At 45.0% G+C, this 22,113-nt stretch overlaps 1 protein-coding gene across 1 annotated transcript in view; it reads right to left on the reverse strand.

Moving 5' to 3' along the window:
- LOC126251825 (acetylcholinesterase-like) overlaps positions 1-22,113 on the reverse strand; it is a 132,990-nt gene that overhangs the window by 12,469 nt on the left and 98,408 nt on the right. Inside the window, exon 9 of the mRNA XM_049952487.1 lies at positions 10,178-10,316. Within this exon, the coding sequence (XP_049808444.1) occupies positions 10,178-10,316 (139 nt within the window). The remainder of the gene's footprint in view (positions 1-10,177; positions 10,317-22,113) is intronic.

The raw sequence follows: 22,113 nt of genomic DNA on the forward strand, positions 1-22,113 counted from the left end.
GAAATCAGTTGGATTTAGGTGCTGTATATCGAAGACTGGAAGATTCGTGAGAATATGGCAGGTAAGCGGTACTATGACCACAGGGTAGTTGAAAGGTGACTCTATACTGCTTCTTCTAAGTGCTGTGGGCAAACATTACAACCTCTCACTCACATCTCACGAAATGACTAATGTGATAAATTAGGGGATAACAAGAAGATTTTTATCGATCTGCAGGAGTTCCGTCTTTTGTTTTCTCGACAAATAGGAGACAACATTCTTTCGTGGGTTTTGTAAGCCCATAAATGGATGGAGTAACGTGTTTAAGTACGCTATATTTACAATGACTTCTGTATGCTTACTTTGCTAGCCATCCTAGGGTGTGTGACGGAGGCTATCCTGTACCCCTACTAGTCATTTCCTTTCCTACAGCCGGCCGGAGTGGCCGTGCGGTTAAAGGCGCTGCAGTCTGGAACCGCAAAACCGCTACGGTCGCAGGTTCGAATCCTGCCTCGGGCATGGATGTTTGTGATGTCCTTAGGTTAGTTAAGTTTAACTAGTTCTAAGTTCTAAGGGACTAATGACCTCAGAAGTTGAGTCCCATAGTGCTCAGAGCCATTTGAACCATTTTGAACCTTTCCTACTCCGATTTCAAATAGAGCGAGGGAAAAAGGCTATCTATATGCCTCCGCAAGAGTGCTAATTTCTCGGATCTTATCGTCGTGGTCCTTACGCGAAATGTGTGTTGGTGGCAGCAGAATCCTTCTGCACTCAACTTAAAATGTCGGTTCTCTAAATTTTTTCAATTGTGTTCCTCAAGAGGAACATCTGTTTTTCCTCCGCTGATTCCCATTTGAGTTGCCGAAGAATCCAGATATTAATTTGGGAGGAGTCAATAGGAAAGCTTCTACAGGGCTGTATTTTGAGGGAAACCTAGGTCTGCAGGCTCACACACTTTTGGCGGCTGTGGCGGTAGTTGTGGTTCGCATGCAGGCCAGCGGCGATGACGGGGACGGGGATGGAGGCGTCGCGGTGATGGAGAAGAGGGTGAAACATCCTACTACCCCCATAGACTGACAGATCTCAGGAAGATTATTTCAGGAACAGTATACCGAAATTCGAAGTGACTTGCTTCCACCAACCTGACAAGGCATCCGACAGGAGGGATGTGATTTGCATGAGATACCTTGAGCTATTTGACAATAGTTACCTCCGACTTTGGTACTGGAGGAAGTAACTATCTAGCCTCAGGGAATCCCCCAGAGATACCACAGAAGCATCTGTAAAGGTTATCTAGCGAGTTTAATCCGACTGTAGGAAAAAAATTACTCACCATGCAAATAGACTCTCCTGATCAATTCAGTTATTTAGTCAATCAATTTCATATCAATGAAGCGCCACTGGGAGGGTGGAAGCGAGGACGATAGTACCATGGATAGCATTTGCGAGTTGGAGCGGTAATCATTCTTTTATCATGCTTTTTTTCTTTCGGGCGAGGTGTTTTAACGAAATTTCAATCTCCCATCTACACAGGAAGAGATGACCGTCATTATAAAATCAGCTATATTACTCAATTTAGTATTTGGCTCTTTTTGAGTCACCTGTCTTCTGATATGTTTGATGTGGCCCACCACGAATTCCTCTCGTGTGCCAACCTCTTCATCGCAGAGTAGCACTTGCAAAATAAATCCTCAATTAATTGCTGTACAGTTTTCGACTTCCACAGCTCCCTCTACTACCCTGGAAGTCATTCCCTGATGTCGTAACAGATGTCCTGTCACCCTGTCCCTTCTACCTGCTAATGTTTTTCACGTATACTTTTCCTCTCCAATTCTGTCCGCAGCTCGTGGTCTAGTGGCTAGCGTTGCTAATCTCGATCACGGGGTCCTGGGTTCGATTCCCGGCCGGGTTAGGGATTTTCTGCGCCCGGGGACTGGGTGTTTGTGTGATTCTCATCATTAGTGACAGTGGCTAAATTGAACTGTCAAAAAAATTGGACTGTGAAAAAATTGGGAGTTTGTACGGGCGGTGATGACCGCGCAGATGAGCGCCCCACAAAGCAAACATCATCATCTCCAATTCAGTAAAAAAACCTCCTCATTCCTTACCCTACAGTCCACCTAATTTTCAACATTCGTCAGTGACAGCACATCTAAAATGCTTCGATTCTCTACTGTTCCGATTTTCCCACAGTTCATGATTAAGTACCATACAATGCTGTGCTCCAAACAAACATTGTAAGAAATTTCTTCCTGAAATTAAGGCCTATGTTTCATACTAGTAGAATTCTCTTGGCCAAGAATGCCCTTTTTGCCAGTGCTAGTATGCTTTTGATGTCCTCCTCGATCCATTTTGCTGCCTAGGTAGTTTAATTCCTTAACTTTATCTACTTCGTGACCGTTAATCCTGATGTTAAGTTTCTCACTGTTCTCACTTCTGCTACTTCTCATTACTTTTGTGTTTCTTCGATTTACTCTCAATCCATATTCTGTACTCATTAAACTGTTCATTCCGTTCAGCAGGTCATGTAATTCTTCTTCACTTTCACTCAGGATACCAATGTTATCGGCAAATCGTATCATTGATATCCAATCAACTTGAATTTTAATTCCACTGCTGAACCTTTCTTTTATTTCCATCACTGGTTCTTTGATGTACAGATTGAATAGTAAGGGCGAAAGACTACGTCCCTGTCTTACACCTTTTTTAATCCGAGCACTTTGTTCTTGGTCGCCCACTCTTATTATTCCAAAAAATGGTTCAAATGGCTCTGAGCACTATGGGACTCAACTGCTGAGGTCATAAGTCCCCTAGAACTTAGAACTACTTAAACCTAACTAACCTAAGGACAACACACACATCCATGCCCGAGGCAGGATTCGAACCTGCGACCGTAGCGGTCGCGCGGTTCCAGACTGTAGCGCCAGAACCGCTCGGCCACCAGCGGCCGGCTCTTATTATTCCCTCTTTGCTTTAGTACATGTTGTACATTATACATCTGCCCAATTTTTCTCAGAATTTCTAACATCTTGCACCATTTTACATTGTCCAACACTTTTTTCAGGGCCAGAGATCCTATAAACGTGTCTTGATTTTTCTTTAGCCTTGATTTCTTTATCAACCGCAACGTCAGAATTGCCTTTCTGATGCCTTTACCTTCCCTGAAGCCGAACTGATCGTCATCCCGATTTTCGTTTCCATTCTTCTACATATTATTCTTGCAAGCGACTTATATGCACTTGTCAGCTCCAGCAGTTTTCGGAATTGTGTGGATGATATGTTTCCAGAAGTCATATGGAATTTCGCCAGACTCATACATTCTACACACCAACATGAATAGTTGTTTTGTTCCCACTTCCCATAATGACTTTAGAAATGTTAATGATGTTTCTATCCATTCTGGCTTATTTGATCTTAAATTCTGATTGTAATACTGGATCCCGTATCTCTTCTAAATCGACTCGTGCTTCTTCTTCTAACACATCTGATAAATCTTCCCTCTCATAGAGGCCTTTTCATTGTACTCTTTCCACCTATCCGCTCTCTCCCTTGCATTTAACAGTGGAATTCCTATTCCTATTCCTATTAGCACGCCTGCTTTTAATTTCAGAAGGTTTTTTCGACATTCCTACCTTGAAAACTTTAAGAGAGTTCAAAATTGAGGAGGCATTCTACGACAGAGGTAAAACACACTCTTAGCTCTCCGCCATGAGCCAAAAATGAGGTTAATTCTCTAGTCCTGTCATGAAGGACGTAACCAATACTAAGCTGATAAAAACACTTTTTTCGTTTTTTTTTTTTTTTTTTTTTTTTTTTTTTTTTTTTTTTTTGAGTGAAAATTGCCTATGCCCTACTGTTGTACAGGATTTTCACAAGTAACGATACTTAATTATGTGAAAATGAGTGTATATTCTGATTTATCCTGTCCTCTAAAGTAGCTCAAATAAAACGTAAGAACCTGCATATTGTGTGAGAAATTCAAGGTGTGTTAACAACATCTCCCTTTTGGATTGGGTGAACTGGATTTTTTACTGCGGAGGTGGCCGACACAGGTACGGCCGCGACTCCCTGGCAGTGTGCGCCATCGGAAGTCTTTTTCGCTGGATATGTTTAGTGCAATGTGGAAATGTTGTTGTGGAGGAGGTTGCTTTTGTTCTCAAACGTTGGTGCATAAAGACTCCGATATACAGGGTGAGTCAGGAGGAAAGGTACATGCTTTGACGGGTGATACTACTGGTAAATCTGAACAAAAAACTTCTAATAAACATGTGCCCTTTTCTTAACCGTCTCCAGGTAAACCAATTAAAACAGCTAGGAACGGGAAAGGTGCGGTGACAGTAAATTAAGATACTGTTATGTTATGGTTTGTTTAATTGTGTACTTTTCCTCACAGAAAATTTTCAAACAGTCCACCATCAACTTCAATGCATGTTGCTGCTCTTGTATAAAGGTGCGTCGCCGATCGGAGCTCAGTTTTGCATTCTTACCTGGGCACAAGCATGTAAAATACGAGCGAGAAGTTCCAATATTGTGTCCACTCTGCGCTTGTAGACGTCGCTCTTCCACACCCCCACAAACAGTAATCCAATGGGGTAAGATCAGGTGACCTCGGTGGCCAAGCAATGACTCGACGGGGACCGATCCAACGACCAGGATACGTTGCGTTGAGATACTGTGTCACTGGGGGTACGGAATGTGTAGGAGCTCCGTCATGCTGAAAGTACATACGAGCTCGTGTTGCCAAAGGGATGTCCTCCACGTATTGTGGTAACACATTTTGAAGCAACTCTAGATACCGTGTCCCAGTAAGACACCGCACCACACACTGACTGAGGAACGTCGCTGAAAATTCGTTTCCACAGTAGCGTGAGCCGTGACGAAATGTCACGGCTGGTTCTCTGCGTTTCCTCCTTGTCTATAGGGCGTTCCTTTTAAAATTCGCGCATCGCGCTCTGTTGTTTTCTTATCCTAGCCAGAGGACGCTGTGACGTTGCTGCGGCCGGCTGCCTGCTGTGTTTGCGGGAGAGCGTCGATATGGAGGAAGAACTCTAATTGCGGACGTCTGGGAGCGTACAGGAGGCCACGCCGTTTTGTTGATGTTTTGAGTGACTCGTGTGTCAGGTGTGATGGATGGTTAAGGCCGTGATAGCATCCAATGTTACTGTCTTCGTCGCAGAAGGATCAAAGGGGATGAAGGCTGGTTGTCCATCCTATCCTACGGACGTCGTCGGACTTAAAATAAGACGTTTTGACCATAATTTTGCGTTATTTGCAAGCAACTGGGCATTTTGGCGTGTACAGTAATTCGGCGAAGATTATTTGTTTCGTCGGTGTGTAAATTACTGAACAAGGAGCAGTTTATTTAATGTTCATCTTATGCTCGTGTTCTGCGTGTGCTGTTTGCGAGTGTAAACGTGACTCTCACCTTTGTCTGCTGATTTTGAGGGTATCGTCAAATACTAGATCCAAGTAGTGACTTCCAGTTAATTAGCTGATTTCTTCCCTTTCCTCGTCACGACGCGTGTTAAATGGCAAAGTAGAATTGTAGACCTTAACTTGCTACCTCATTTGCGTGGCTTCAATAACAGAGCCTAACCTGTTAACTAATTAAGGCTTTTGGTAAACAAAGGTATTTAAGTATGTTGTTTCAAAATATTATCTGAAATGTGTCAGCAGGCCCGGGTTGCCGAGCGGTTCTAGGCGCTTCAGTCTAAAGCCGTGCGAGCGCTACGGTCGCAGGTTCGAATCCTGCCTCAGGCATGGATGTGTGTGATGCCCTTAGGTCAGTTAGATTTAAGTATTCTAAGTTGTAGGGCACTGATGACCTCAGCAGTTAAGTCCCATAGTGCTCAGAGCCATTTGTACCATTTTTGAAATGTGTCAATGATCATGTTGCGCTAGTTGATTCTGGGGTATGAACGGATGTGTTGGCACGTCTGCCGTGCAAGGGAATCCTGCTAGTTTTGATTACCTTCTGACCAGGGTCCTTGCTCGACGGTTGTCTTTAAGTACGCCGCTAACCTGGTTAGCGTTTGTTGTGGCTAGTTTAATCACTGCTCAACAGCCCAACACAGTTTGTCGGCCGTCACAAGCCGTGTATGTGTTATTTATTCCATTATTCTAGTCAATCTATAAGCATACTATTCTTAATTTGTTACTCTAGGTAGGCATTAGGTTGCCATTTTTAGGGTGTTAAGATGGAGTGCGGCTCCTTTGAGTATAGATTTGTCAATTTCCTATTTATTGTTTTTCCACCAGTTTTTAATTGTGCTTATGCGCGTATATATATATATATATATGTATATATATATATATATATATATATATATATATATATATATATATATATATATATTGGTTTACTCGGAAACGGTTAAGAAAAGGGCATATGTTTATTAGGAGTTTTTTTGGTCAGAATCACCACTAGTATCACTCCTCGAAGCATGTACCTTTCCTCGTGACTCACCCTGTATTTAGCGCTACGGTCTATTTTTGGAGGAAATTTAATTACTTGATTTGCAAAATGTTTGCATGTGATTCCCAAGCATTTAAAATATTTTTTTTTTTTTTTTTAAGTTGAAGAAGAATCTTCGTAAGGCGGTGGTGAGTGATGTAAGTAAACTGTTTGACTCCTGTAAACTGTTAAACAATTAATTTGATTGGGTAGTGCAAATGGACTATTTCCTGCCATTGTTGATATCGCAACTCGTTAGCTCTCCCATTGTGCCAATTATTAGCCAATAGGAACACTGTATTCTGAAGAGCAATGAAAACATTTGTCTGCGTATTTGGACACATTGGTCCATACATGTAATTTGGAAATTTGTGGTAAGTTCCATTGGATCAAAGTGCTGAGGTCATCGGTCCCTAGGCTTACACAGTACTTAATCTAAACTAAACTAAGTTACGGTAAGGACAACACACACACACCCATGCCCAATGGACGATTCGAACATCAGACGGGGGGGGGGGGGGGGGGGAGGCGCGCGAACCGTGGCAAGGCCCCAGACCGCACGGCTTCCCCGTGCGGCTCCTTGCATGTTTTCACACAAACTGGTAGTAACTACTTGAAAGGGACAGAGACAGGAAGCGAATCAGGAATTTCCCAATCAAAGGACTGCCACCGACAACTCATTGTTCACAGGCTGCGAGAAAAAAATGGAGTTCGGTCAGGTGGGTAGGCGCGTCAGCTTGGTGTACAGATTTGAGGTGCAGGTGCCACAACAGGAAGTAGTCACTTGAAAGAGAGCGGAAATTCAAGGGACGCCAACTTGCCTTCTACAATCTGTGGTATTTAGTACTGTTATCCGTAAATAGGGCATTGGGTGGCTTCAATTAGCATGACAACAGACGTACAATTTGCTCCTGAATGTTTTCTGGACCCTGAATGTGTGCAGACTGCACAAATAAAATTGCTCAGAAGTAGCTTTGTCCCAATACTCGTAAGTTGCAAGTACTACCCTGAGATGAAAAAGTTGGCACAGGAGAGGAATTCTTGGTGGGCTGCATCCAACCAGTCAGAAGACTGATGACTAAGACACAACAATTATAAACTGGCAATCCATATTGACTGTCAACCTTTCAGGTACTGTAGAAGCTTGGTTTAGAAAATCCTATCGTCTTTTTTTCCTAAGATGCTGAAAATGTTATTTAATTTCTATGAAACAATTTTTTATTCTTTTTAAAACATGCCATGATGTTCTGACTCTCTTTCAATACCTGTAACACTATTTTTAATTTCCTTGTTCACAGCAAAATCTTTTCCCAAATTTCCTCCTTACTCTTATCCACTTCTTGTAGCTTATACCTTTTAATTTCAATTTCTTATTGCACTTATGATAACCCTTCTATATTCTACTTTGATTATATTTCGCTGTGGTGCTAACTCTACCAACCTATTTGCACAACCTAAAGCACTGTAAGTTACTGTACCTCAATATAAGGTAATACAAATATGTTTCCGCTTCTTAATCTCAGAGCATGGCATCACTACAACCATTTGCATGTTGACCACATGGTACCAAAGTTCTATTGTTTCCATTCAATATTGTCGTTTAGTATTCGGCTAGCCATTGTGTCACTCATGATACATTTAGACGAGAGAGTAGCAGATGTAGTTAAGTACCCTCGCCCAAATTAATGGAAAGACGAGGGAAAAACATGTTCACATTCACGGCCCAGCGCGCGTGCGGTCAGAGTGTTGGCGCCCAGTTTAAGTGTGCGGACTTTGATTCTCCGTCTCCGGTGAGTCGGATTCATTTGTCTCCGGCCGAAGATAGTACCGCCAGAACTGGTTCCCATGCCTTGGTGAGTTGAAATCCCGTGTCTTTATTTTCTGGCTTGCCCAGTCTGGTGTGACGTCTGTGTTCAGCGCATCTATCCTTAAGAGTGCGACACGTCTGGCCAATGTAGGATTTCCCACACTGACACGGAATTTTACATATCTTTGGTCTCCTTAGACCTAGGCTGTCTTTAACAGAACCTATCAAAGCCTGCACTCTTGCTGGAGGGCGGAAGACACATTTTAATTCATGTTTTTTGAAAGCCTGCCAATCGTAAAGGACATGCCACGAATATACGGTACAAAAACCATCCCCGTGGAGTTCTCCTTTTCTTCTGACTGTTCTTGAGCTATAGTATGCACAAGTTTAAATGCATTACGGATCTGTTTATCCGAGTGTCTGTTTTTTAAAACACAGAGCGAAGGTGGCTAAGTTCTACTGATAAGTTCCCTCCATCTGAGATAATTCCGGTCCTACGAACAAGAGTCCGTAACACGCCACTGCGTTGAGATCGGTGATGGCTGCTCGTACCTCATAGATATAGGTCAGTGTGAATCGGTCTACGAAACACACTCTGACCCAAGGAACCATCTTCTTTTCTGCACACCAAGGCATCTAGGAACGGAAGATCTCCATTTTTGTCCACTTCCAAGGTGAAGCAAATGTTGGGATGGAGGGAGTTAAGGTGTTCCAGAAATGTAGGAAGCGTTGCTTCTCCGCGTAGCCAAACTACAAAAGTTTTGTCCGCGTATCTCCGGAAACATTTAGGTTTCAACGCCGCTGACTGAAGTGCTTTTTCCCCGAAGTCTTCCATAAAAAGGTTAGCCACTATGGGAGACAAAGGGCTACCCATAGCAACACCGTCAGTCTGCTGAAAATATTGTTCATTAAATAAAAAATATGTCGAGGTAAGCACATGTTTGAATAATTGTAAGATGTCCTCCTCCAACATATTTCCTGTAAATTGTAATGAATCCACCAAAGGCACTCGTGTGAACAAAGAGACCACATCGAAACTCTCTAACACGTCAGCTGGTTAGAGATGCATCATTAAAGAAGCAGTCGAAATACGTATAAATACCTGATCAATAGAGGCACGGAATTTCAACTCAGCAAGGCATGGGAACTAGCACTGGCGAACGAATCCGAGACACCACAGACGGAAAATGAAAGTCCGCACACTTACACTGGGCGCCAGCACACAGCCGGTGTGCGCGCTGGGCCGCTACCTATGGGCCGCACTTTTCCCGCGTCGCGAATGCGAGGATCGTGGCCCGTTTCTCTGGCAGGAGGCACTGCATGTCGTTGTACTCTATGTTTCGTCTACGATGACGTTATAGCCCCACACCTAGACGCCTACGCTTATCTAAAGTATCAGCGTATATTTTGGCGAGCCATTGCAGCAACATGTCAATAAGCACCTGAAGATGACGAGCAGCTGTCTCGTCGAAATATTGCGCAGCTTCCACATTATCCGACGTGACACCCGCGGACCATTGAAGCAGTTACTAAGTCGCGAAAGTGTCAAACAGCACATATTACGTGTTCCTTATATAGCAAGCGGGAAAATCACAATGGTGTCTTGAGAAAGACATGCGGCTTACTACATGCAAAGAGATGCAGCTATGCTTCCTAGGGTTGAACTAATTCATTTTAAGACTTGAGTGAGTGAGGTTACCACTCATTTTAAAGGTATTGTTGCGAGTAACAAGGCAACAAGTAGAGTAAATGCCTATGGATGACTTTGTTTAGCAAATAAATTAACTTTCACAACTGGAATAAAGTCAATTACCTTCCCAACACATCACCCTTCATTAGTAATCACGTATATTTTCGAGTCCGTGAGTCCTAGCTTGTTGTAATATGTTATTTTATTTAGGTCCTGAATCTGTTTTGAATGTGGAATACAAACATACCCATATCTCGCGAAGTTGGTCCAGAGACGCAGAATGTTTCTTCGTACTTGATCCTCTTCTGATTTCGGATCCAGGTTATAACTAATGTCCAGATCCGTCCGCAGGAAGAGACATTGTAGTTCACCGCCATGTCCAACTCCTGCAACATGAACAAGCATACACTTTCTTGTCACATATGAAAATTTTGCGTTTGAGAGCGCCCATCGACTTGAAGTATAAAACAAGCACGCAGATATAAGACCATGGAATGGGTAGTAGTCACTTCTGAAAATACATTAATTCAACTTGTTGCCCTAAGCATACTCCCTTCAACTATGTTTAGTTTGGGTGAATGGTGTTACGTATAAGAGGCGATCAAAAAGCTTCCTTTTAAGGAAATTTGTTGTAAGGTCTTATAGGACCAAACTGCTGAGATCATCGGCCTCTAAGCTTACACACTACTTAATCTAACTTAAACTAACTTACGCTAAGGACAACTCACACAGCCATGCCGAGGGAGGTCTCGAAGCCTGCCGTTGTGCCCGAGCGGTTCTAGGCGTTTCAGTCCGGAACCGTGCTGCTGCTGCAGTCGCAGATTCGAATCCTGCCTCGGGCATGGATGTGTGTGATGTCCTAAGGTTAGTCAGGTTTAAGTAGTTCTGACGACCTCAGATGTTAAGTCCCATAGTGCTTAGGGCCATTTGAACCATTTTCGAGGACTCAAACCCCCGACGGGGGGGAGCCGCGAGGACCGTGACATAAAAAGTTGACCCCTCAGACCGCGCGGGCGGCTAACCCCCCGCACGGCTTCCTTTTAAGGAAGTTGCTGCAGCGTACAGCAACATAGCTCACTTCTGGTGCGGGTATATAAACACCGACATCTAGGCAAGAGATCAGTGTGGCACTCATGGCTTTCCGATGTGTGTGCGGTAAATGCGGAAAAGTGCCCTATGGAAACGTTATTTTCAACGTATATGAACAAGACCAACATGCTGTTATTCTTTTCTTGGCTGCGGAAAGACAAGCACCGGTAGACACCCACGGGAGAAAGAATGTGCATCTGCTGAAAACCACGACTGTGGAATGGTTCAACAAGGATTGCTGCTGCTTCATGACAACGCACTTCCCCGTATTGCAACTGTCATAATGCAGAAGTAATACAAACTCAAGTGGGAGACAAAAGAGCACACGTCCTGATGTCTTCCCATGTGATTACCACGCCTTCAATCCCCTAAAAAAGAGCCTTGAAGATCGACGATTTCTGTCGGTCGAGGATGTGCAGCAGGCAGTTAAGGTTCCGTCACGCAACTGGACAAGGTCTTTTGCCAAACAAATATCTCCTATCTGGTGCGCCGGTGAGATGATTGCCTCCACGCTCACCGCAATTTTGCCTGGTTAGCGTACCTCTTCTGGACTGTGCGGCCTTCGAAAGGAAACCTTTCAATCGCCCGTTATACACTAGTAGCCATTAAAATTACTACACCACGAAGATTACGTGCTACAGACGCGAAATTTAACCGACAGGGAGAAGATGCTGTATATGCAAATGATTGGCTTTTCAGAGCATTCACACAAGGTTGACGCCGGTGGCGACAACTACAACGTGCTGACATGAGGAAAGTTTCCAACCGATTTCTCATACACAAACAGCAGTTGACCGGCGTTGCCTGGTGAAACGTTGTTGCGATGCCCCGTGTAAGGAGGAGAAATGCGTACCATCACGTTTCCGACTTTGATAAAGGTCGGATTGTAGCCTATCGCGATTGCGGTTTATCGTATCGCGACATTGCTGCTCGCGTTGGTCGAGATCCAATGACTGTTAGCAGAATATGGACTCGGTGGGTTCAGGAGGGTAATAGGGATCGCCGTGCTGGATCCCAACGGCCTCGTATCACTAGCAGTCGAGATGACAGGCATCTTATCCGCAAGGCTGTAACGGATCGTGCAGCCACGTCTCGATCGCTGAGTCAACAGATGGGGACGTTTGCAAGACAACAACCATCTGCACGAACAGTTCGACGACGTTTGCAGCAGCATGGACTATCAGCTCGGAGACCATGGCTGCGGTTACCCTTGACGCTGCATCACAGGCAGGAGCGCCTGCGATAGTGTACTCAACGACGAACCTGGGTGCACGAATGGCAAAACGTCATTTTTTCGGATGAATCCAGGTTCTGTTTACAGCATCGTGATGGTTGCATCCGTGTTTGGCGACACCGCGGTGAACGCACATTGGAAGCGTGTATTCGTCATCGCCATACTGGCGTATCATCTGGCGTGATGGTATGGGGTGCCATTGGTTACACGTCTCGGTCACCTCTTGTTCAAAAATGGCTCTGAGCACTATGCGACTTAACTTCTGAGGTCATCAGTCGCCTAGAACTTAGAACTAATTAAACCTAACTAACCTAAGGACATCACACACATCCATGCCCGAGGCAGGATTCGAACCTGCGACCGTAGCGGTCACGCGGTTCCAGACTGAAGCGCCTTTAACCGCACGGCCACACCGGCCGGCACCTCTTGTTCGCATTGACGGCACTTTGAACAGTGGACGTTACATTTCAGATGTGTTACGACCCGTGGCTCTACCCTTCATTCGATCCCTGCGAAACCCTACATTTCAGCAGGATAATGCACGACCGCATGTTGCAGGTCCTGTACGGGCCTTACTGGAAACAGGAAACGTTCGACTGCTGCCCTTGCCAGCACATTCTCCAGATCTCTCACCAATTGAAAACGTCTGGTCAATGGTGACCGAGCAACTGGCTCGTCATAATACGCCAGCCACTACTCTTGATGAACTGTGGTATCGTGTTGAAGCTGCATGGGCAGCTGTATCTGTACACGCCGTCCAAGCTCTGTTTGACTAAATTCGCAGGCGTATCGATGCCGTTATTACGGCCAGAGGAGGTTGTTCTAGGTACTGATTTTTCAGGATCGATGCACCCAAATTGCGCGAAAATGTAATCACATATCAGTGCTAGTATAATATATTTGTCCAGTGAATACCCGTTTATCATCTGCATTTCTTCCTGGTGTAGCAATTTTAATGGCCATTAGTGTATTTATATCGCACAACAGTGACGTCTGCTGGAAGGATGCAAAACGCTGTGCAACGTCTTAATGTTTTGTATAATCAGTGTTTCGAATGACAGGATGCCATTCTCCGTATCTTTCTGCCTTGTGCTGGTCTAGGTAAATATCACACCACTTGTTTTCCATATTCTAGGTTTTGTCTGAAACTATAATTTTCCCCCTCTGTTTTTCTTTCGAATTTTAAAAACCGTACGTTACTCTATCGTATTTATTCTTATAGTAAGAGTTTTCTACAGACTTTTTCCCGTCACTAAGATGTTTTCGTGCCTTTTCACTATTTTCCTCTGTGTACACTTGATTTTTAACATTCTTTAGTAGCACCTACGGTTTGCAGTGATCCACAGCAGAGCCCAGAGTTCAACGAAACAATGGAGTAACGCGGAAAGCATCACACAAATACACAAGATGGTGACACACCCAAGATGAGGCCGGTTTCGTCTAGCTCAGCGGGCGGCTGGCGACGCCCACGCTTCGCACCGCCGGCTGCCCTTGGCTATTTGTCTACACAATTGCAAGCTGGACATGGCGTGGGCTGTCGCAGTAAATTTTCATGCTGCAAAGAAGAAGGGGAAATTCTAAGGAATGCCGTACTAAGACATTCGTTTTCGGGAATTTATTAATCAATTCCAAATCAATATTTGACACCACTGGGTATCTTTTATGGAAAAAATGTGTTCTTTGCCTGCGCCAGAATGTTTACGATGCCTTCCCTGCTTCGATAATCCTCTTTTATTTGTTTCTCAGATACATGAACCTTATCACATTTTATTACTACAGCGTTACTGTCAATTTCTGTACAACGCAATCCGCAGTGTTCCTTTGTAATGCTCATCATGTTCGTCTTCTACTTCTTTTATCCTGAACCTATTTTCTGTGAAAACTATTTTGTCCACTCCATTCTTCTTTCTTTTTGGTTTCAATGGAACTGTCTTCCGCAAAAACTCTGAAACTGGTAGTCTATCTGTCTGCTGTGCAGTTGCATCTCACTCCCGAAAATCTGGGATGATTTCCGAAAACGGTTGGCTGTGGTTTTAGAAGACGTAAGCGACACATAAGTGACAGCCGCTGGAAGTAAACAACAGCAAGTGCGAGCGGAAACAACAACACGTCCGCACTGCAGGGATCCGGAAGCCGGACTCAACGCTGACTGCGCAGCTACCGAGGCGGACAAAATCCTCTTCAATGACCATCCGCCACGATCACTCAACACGAAGATTCACCCGTGTGGTGATTTAGCGGATTATCTGTTGTCCCTTTTCCTCTGTGCGGTGTACATCTTCGTTAAACGCCTCTTGAAATAACAAGCAATTTTACTTGCTTGATAAGGAATGACCCACCATAGGAGCACCAATATTTCGCCCAAGGTCAGCTGAGTACATTAGAGGAACGAACAGGTGTAGCCATTAACATAGATGCCACTTAGCAAACAGCATGGCAGCAGCTAAGATTGACAGTTGGCAAGTGATCCAATACCTAACATCCGGTGACCATAACGCAGTTGTCATCGAAGGGGAAAGTGGCAATAATAGAGGGACACAAGCGGAGAAAGCAAGATTGGGTTAGACATCAGGTAAACGTATTGGGATGGCTTAGTTGCCTACGCTGCAGAATTTCCAATGGGATCGCTTCCTGTACATGTTGACTTGTGTGAGCAGTTACTAATTGGGCTGTTGCAAAGAGCACACGACATTTATGCCCCTAAGAAAATCGTAAAAAGTCAGGGTACAATGCTTTGGAGGCCAGAACTTTATCAAGAAGAAGAGTAATGTGCTTTAGTAATGAAGAGTAATGGGCTGTAGGGACGTCAGAGCGCATTGCGAGGCTCCATGAACACAGGACAATTAACATGCGCTGCAAAACATTGTTTCAGAAAACTAAAATATACACTGGGGGTAGTTTCTATGAAGACAACTGCAAATTGACATATGGGGAAGGCCATATAAACTGTAGACTGAAAAATGTAAGGAACCTATTATTATGTCTATAGTTCATAAAGGGAATGGCTCAATGACCTGGATGGCGTTTAACGTCAGGTCGTGCGAAAGGTGGGTCCACTGCTAGTGCCATATTTGACAGCATTACTAAACGAGGCATTGCGAAATGGTAGGATTCTGGCGATATGGAAAATAGCTAGAGCAGTAGTGATTAAGAAGGGAAAGGATAAAGATCTGGTATCGTCGAAAAACCTAAGACCCAGTTACCTATTAAACGTCTTGGCCAAAGTTCAGGAGCATCTTCTGTGTGACCAGTTGCACGCGCATAGGGAGCTCTGCGGCTTAAATGAGTGTCCATAGGGATTCAGAAAAGGGAAGCGTATAGATGATGCGGTTAACAGAGCTCTTCATATTGCAGAAAATTCAACAGTGATGTATGCAGTCTTACTTATGAATGACATAAAATGCGCATTCGATAATGTTTGGTGGCCTACGATATTTGCATGCCTCCGATATATAGGTGCACCAAACGTCTGTACTAGAGCTTTGTAGATTACTGTAGCGGACGTAGCGTCCAGTGGATTGCAAGACAGAGCAAGGTAATCAGAAAAAGTTACCAAAGACTGTCCTCAAGACTCTGTAAGTGGCCCATTGTTCTGGGATCGTAGTACTGAACTCCCATTACGTGCGTTAGAAGGGGCAGATGCTATTGAAAGTGTTGTTGCACACGCAGATGACATCCTAGAAGCTGTGTCTGCAGAATCCAGGACGAGACTTGAGGAAAAGACAAATTATGTACTTGCTCAGACGCAGCATTGTTTCAAGGGCAACTAACTGACTGTATATTATCATTAAAAAATATACGTACTTCTAAAGAGAAGACTTTCTCTTGCCAGAGACCCCTCCCTGACGCTTGACGGAATCCCTGTAAAGTGCAGCACTGTTTGTGGAGATTTAGGCATTCTTCTAGACGTGAAAAGGAACTTTCTAGAACATATGAAATCTGTCACTCACAAGGGAACCTCCCCATCGCACCCCCCTCAGATTTAGTTATAAGTTGGCACAGTGGATAGGCCTTGAAAAACTGAACACAGATCAATCGAGAAAACAGGAAGAAGTTGTGTGGAACCGTGAAAAAAATTAGTAAAATATACAAAGTGAGTAGTCCATATGCAAGATAGGCAATATCAAGGAGAATGCGAGCTCAGCAGCGCCGTGGTCCCGTGGTTAGTGTGAGTAGCTGCAGAACGAGAGGTCCTTCGTTCAAGTTTTCCCTCGACTGAAAATTTTACTTTCTTTATTTTCGCAAAGTTATGATCTGTCCGTTCGTTCATTGACGTTTCTGTTCACTGCAATAAGTTTAGTGTCTGTGTTTTGCGACCGCACCGCAAAACCGTGCGATTAGTAGACGAAAGGACGTGCCTCTCCAATGGGAACCGAAAACATTTGATCGCAAGGTCATAGGTCAACCGATTCCTCCACGGGAAAACACGTCTGATATATTCTATACGACACTGGTGACGGCATGTGCGTCACATGACAGGAATATGTTGTCGACCCACCTAACTTGTACACTTAGCGAATGGGTAAAAAGATTCTTCTACCTTGCCCGATTTAGGTTTTCTTGTAGATGTGATAATCACTCCCAAAATAGTGACGAAAACATAAGAGTTTGTCACATAAACTGAAAATAAAAAATTAAACTTTTGACTCGAAGGAGGACTTGAACCAAGGACCTCTCATTCCGTAGCTGCTCTCGCTAACCACGGGACCACGGCACACCGGGACTCCCAGTGTCCTTGATGTTGCCTATCTTCGCATGGACTACTCAGTTTGTATATTTTACTAATTTTTTCATAGTTCCACACAACTTCCTCCTGTTTTCTCGATTGATCTATGTTCAGTTTTTCAAGGTCTATCCACTGTGCCAACTTATAACTAAATCTGGGGGGGGTGCAATGGGGAGGTTCCCTTGTCAGAAAGTGGCTAAAACAAGGCACCTAAAGAGCTCTGTCTAAAATAATTTTGTGTGTTGGTACTTCTGACTATAAATTACTGCTCATGTGGTGCGCTCATTTTACGCAGCTATCTTCAAAGCCATTGTTGGCTTCACTGCTAGCGTGTTGGCAGCTACAAAACAGTATTGCAACGAATTCAGCGGAGCGTACTTCAGAGGCTTACCGGTGTCCTTCGCCCTACACCTGTCGAAGGATTACTAGTGATTCTCGGGATACGTCCGATGGATATTGTGGTACGTTACACGGCAGCTCTGTATTGGTTGGGGCGTGGGCAATATGATCGTATGTACAAGATCACAGGAACTCATATTACTGATAAAAGACATTTACGAGATTGGTAGTTAGATGTATGGCGTCTGACTGGGACACTAGAAGCAATGCAAGGCGGGTTTACAATATTTCCAAGCATGAGGAACAGGTTTAAACTACGTGACATCGCCCCTACTCCAGACATGGTGCACCTATTAACAGGTCAAGGCCCATATCCCGAATGTTTGCATCGAGCGGGATGTAGTAAAACACCAATATGGAAATGTGGAGAGGAAGACTCCGCCGATCATGTCGTTTTCAGTTGTCCCTTTTTTTAGGACGAGACAGACTGCAGAGAGTTTGACTGGATTTGCGAACAATTGTAAGTGAGCAAAGCTTGTGGACCACAATTAATGATTGCACGTAGAATATCTGAAGAGCAGCTGTTTAACATTCAGTCTAAAAGATGAAGTGAACGCTCTAGATATCAAAATAACGGCCGGCCGAGTGGCCAGCGGTTCTAGGCGCTTCAGTCCGGAACCGTGCGACTGCTACGGTCGCAGGTTCGAATCCTGCCTCGGGCATGGATGTGTGTGGTGTCCTTAGGTTAGTTAGGTTTAAGTAGTTCTAAGTTCTAGGGGACTGATGACCTCAGCTGTTCAGTCCTATAGTGCTCAGAGCCATTTGAGCCATCAAAATGACGCCAACAGATCACAAGAAGTTTATATATGCTGCGGCACCCACACAGGTAGGCGTAGGCAGGAGAATTGTCGAGACACGCACACACCAGTGTGGCAATGTACAATAATGTAACAGCAATAGGTTTAGAAGTAGGTTCAGCAGTAGTACTTAGTCGCCAAACCGCGAGTTATTCCAAGTGTGCCAGCAACATATCTAGTAACATAGGTGGAAACTATTCACTTGCAACTTGAGTAAATTCTTTTTATTTTATGTTTTTTAATTCATTCTTATTTTCAATTTTCTGTTTGTTAAAATGGTTGCTGTTAAGATAATTTATTACTACGTACAAAACATAAACCACTGTATGTCACCATGGTTATTGAACATGTACGATCTGTTTAGGGTTTCCAGATAACAGGTCAAAAGTTCGTGGCAATATACTGAAATTGAGATTCACTAATCTCTGAAGTAATGCACTCAAAACTACACACAACACCGTTCTTACTATGACTGACACGACGTGTTGAGGACATTCCACAGTTTGCCATTCGTGATCAAATACAGCAGCGCAACATGCAGGCTTAGCAAGCATCTGCATTATTTCAAGCATGTATTCCCATGTTTTTTATCAGCATCTGAAGAACGTCCTTTACAACTAAGGTCCTGAATTTAGTAGGATAACACGTCAGGGAAAAAATTATGAAGTGTAGTACTTAGTCGCCAAACCGCGAGTTATTCCAAGTGTGCCAGCAACAAAAAAAAAAAATGGTTCAAATGGCTCTGAGCACTATGGGACTCAACTTCTGAGGTCATTAGTCCCCTAGAACTTAGAACTAGTTAAACCTAACTAACCTAAGGACATTACAAACATCCATGCCCGAGGCAGGATTCGAACCTGCGACCGTAGCGGTCTTGCGGTTCCAGACTGCAGCGCCTTTAACCGCACGGCCACTTCGGCCGGCTGCCAGCAACATATCTAGTAACATAGGTGGAAACTATTCACTTGCAACTTGAGTAAATTCTTTTTATTTTATGTTTTTTAATTCATTCTTATTTTCAATTTTCTGTTTGTTAATATGGTTGCTGTTAAGATAATTTATTACTACGTACAAAACATAAACCACTGTATGTCACCATGGTTATTGAACATGTACGATATGTTTAGGGTTTCCATTGGAGAAAAGAAAGGAGAAAGCAACGTAGAGGGAAATGAGGTAGTGCTGTATTAAAAAGGCGGGAAGTCATCGTATGTTCCTAGTCAGTCAGCTGGACGGTAAAAAAGGTATGTGATCATTTACAACAACTTTGGATTAAGAAATATGTAAGGTAGAGTAGCAGATTACTACCACTAATGTTTCATTTTCGATTGGCTGAAGTACGACAGCCAAACCAAGACCTGTTCCGAGTGCGGCAAAGAAGGCTACCTCAGGTCTGAGTGTCTTCAGCAACTCACAACACAACTGCCGGCCGCTACCGTGTCGCCTCCCTCCGACGACGGTTCTACCGATCACCTACGCATCGCCGCCCTCATCTCCTCCCGCCGACCATCATACGTCGGACCACGTACCGGTGATCCTTAGAGCTGCTACGGATACCGCCGGGGTCGCCGCATCACGCTCACATCCTGACGCTACTCCGGCGCCACTACCAACAGCGACGACTTCCGATCCCCTCCCAGCCGACGATAGGGACGTCCCTTCACTTATAGTCCGCGCGACGGCCTTCCTCCCTCCGGTCTTCCGACACAAAGATACGGACACGCAAACAACGTTCGCCTAAAAGGCGCAAGAGGAGGCGCCGCACGGCCTCGGAACGAGGCAGCTCACCCCCTGTCGCTTCAGAGGCTGTCTAACCCGAGGTGGCGTCAGAGAACGTGCACGACGACAACAAGAAGGACGACAACGTGAAACCGACTCGCGCAGGTGCACCTGAAACAATGGAATCCACCGTTACGACTTCCGCTGAGACGTCCTCCGCTCCTACGGACGAGGTGAAACAATGAAAGTGTCCTCGATGGCGTGGAGTAAGGTCGTCGACAGTGGCCCGAAGCACGCACTGGAAACAGAGTTACCATAGACAGAGACCTAGTTACGTCGATGATAACGCCGTCAGGGGCGTACGATACAGCTCGCCACTGCCTCACCATTTTTCACCCTCCGCTGATGGAGTTCCTCTCCACAGTGGGGCACGACTCCAGACTTACCGAATAGTACCTATCAACACCAACAACATTATATCCCGTGTGAAAATTCAATTTGTTCGAGAGATTGGACGTCGACATTGCACTACTACAGGAAGTCCACTTGGCCGCACTTCTGGGAGTCGCCGGATATAACACTTTTCCTTATCCTGGTGACCATCTATTTGAAGGTGGCGTAGCCATCTACGCCCGAGAGGTCGTTCCCGTCGCTAATAACACCTAGCTTCCGTCCGACAGAGGCATGCCAGACACGGTCATGGGGACTGTATTGTCAATATTTACGCTCCATCAGACTCCCCCTGCAGGCGCGACAGAGCGCTCTTCTGTTCAGAAGAAATCGCCCCTTTATTTCTTGGGCATTGTGGTCATTACTTGCTGGGAGGTGACTTTAATTGTGTACTGCACCCTAAAGATCATATGCCCCACTACAACACCTGTCAAAAGCTGCATCTTGTCGTCTGTGTTCTGTTCCTCCGCGAGACTTCGGAAGTTCGGCATAGCGACGCACCTGGACATACCTACCAAACGAGTCACTCCGCTGGTCGCCTTGACGGGATTTACGTCTCACACCTGCACTCCAAGGTGCAGAATTTTGACCCTTGGCCTTTTCGGACCACTGAGCCTACATCTGCAATATTTTCCTCCAGCAACAAGTGGTCTGGCGCAGTCGTGCATCATGGAAGCTAAACACCTCCCACCTCCAGGATCCCGAATATATTCAACGTATTACCTAGACATGGGTCACCAGGGAACGTCGCTTACCTAAGCACTGCATAACCTTGGCTTTGTGGCTGGAACGTGCCAAACCTGCTATTCAACGTACGTTGATTCAATATGGCAAGGAAGAAACTGTATAAGGCCGGCATACTACCGACTATTTCTACACCATTCTTCGCGACTCTGACGCCTAGCCACCCACACTTGAAGCTCATAAGGAACGCAGCAGGACTAAGGCACAAATTGTAACGCTGACGCGCCATAGACTGCAAGAGGCAATGGCGCAGACCCGACGTAGGGATCTGGAGGAACAGGAACACCACAGCACGCATCATATTGCTCCCGATAGGAAACACCGACGACAACGAGATCTACACCTGTTGCGCCCAAAACTTCACTTGCCAGGCCTAAATCTTCACTGTCTTTGTAGACCACTACCTCACAATGTACCAGGAGGAGACTACCAACAACCACGCTGAGGAGTTTGCGTCATCACACATCACTCGCACCCTCGCCGGCGACGAGGCGGACGGGCTGATGGAGCCAGTTATGTGCGACCAAGTCCACGATGCAGTCAACAAAGGAGCTTTGAATAAGTCACCTGACGTCGACGGCTTGCCACTAGAATTTTATCGCGCCTTCCTTGCACTAACGGCGTCGAGGTGGACGACAATGTTTCATGAGCTGTTGACGATGGGGAACGGCGTCATGTAAATTATTATATCCATCCACAAACCGACCCTGGGGGTGAGGACAGCACATTACGGTCCCCTAACTCTGCTTAACATAGACTATAAAATTTTTGCAGTACCCCTGGTGACTCTCTGCTGCAAGATACTGCGCCGGCCGGAGTGGCCGTGCGGTTCTAGGCGCTACACTCTGGAACCGCGAGACCGCTACGGTCGCAGGATCGAATCCTGCCTCGGGCATGGATGTTTGTGTTGTCATTAGGTTAGTTAGGTTTAAGTAGTTGTAAGCTCTTGGGCACTGATGACCTCAGAAGTTGAGTCCCATAGTACTCAGAGCCATTTCAGCCATTTGCAAGATACTACCTAGCAT

Source organism: Schistocerca nitens, chromosome 4 (genome assembly GCF_023898315.1).
Source record: "Schistocerca nitens isolate TAMUIC-IGC-003100 chromosome 4, iqSchNite1.1, whole genome shotgun sequence".
In the NCBI taxonomy this organism is placed as follows: Eukaryota; Metazoa; Arthropoda; class Insecta; order Orthoptera; family Acrididae; genus Schistocerca; species Schistocerca nitens.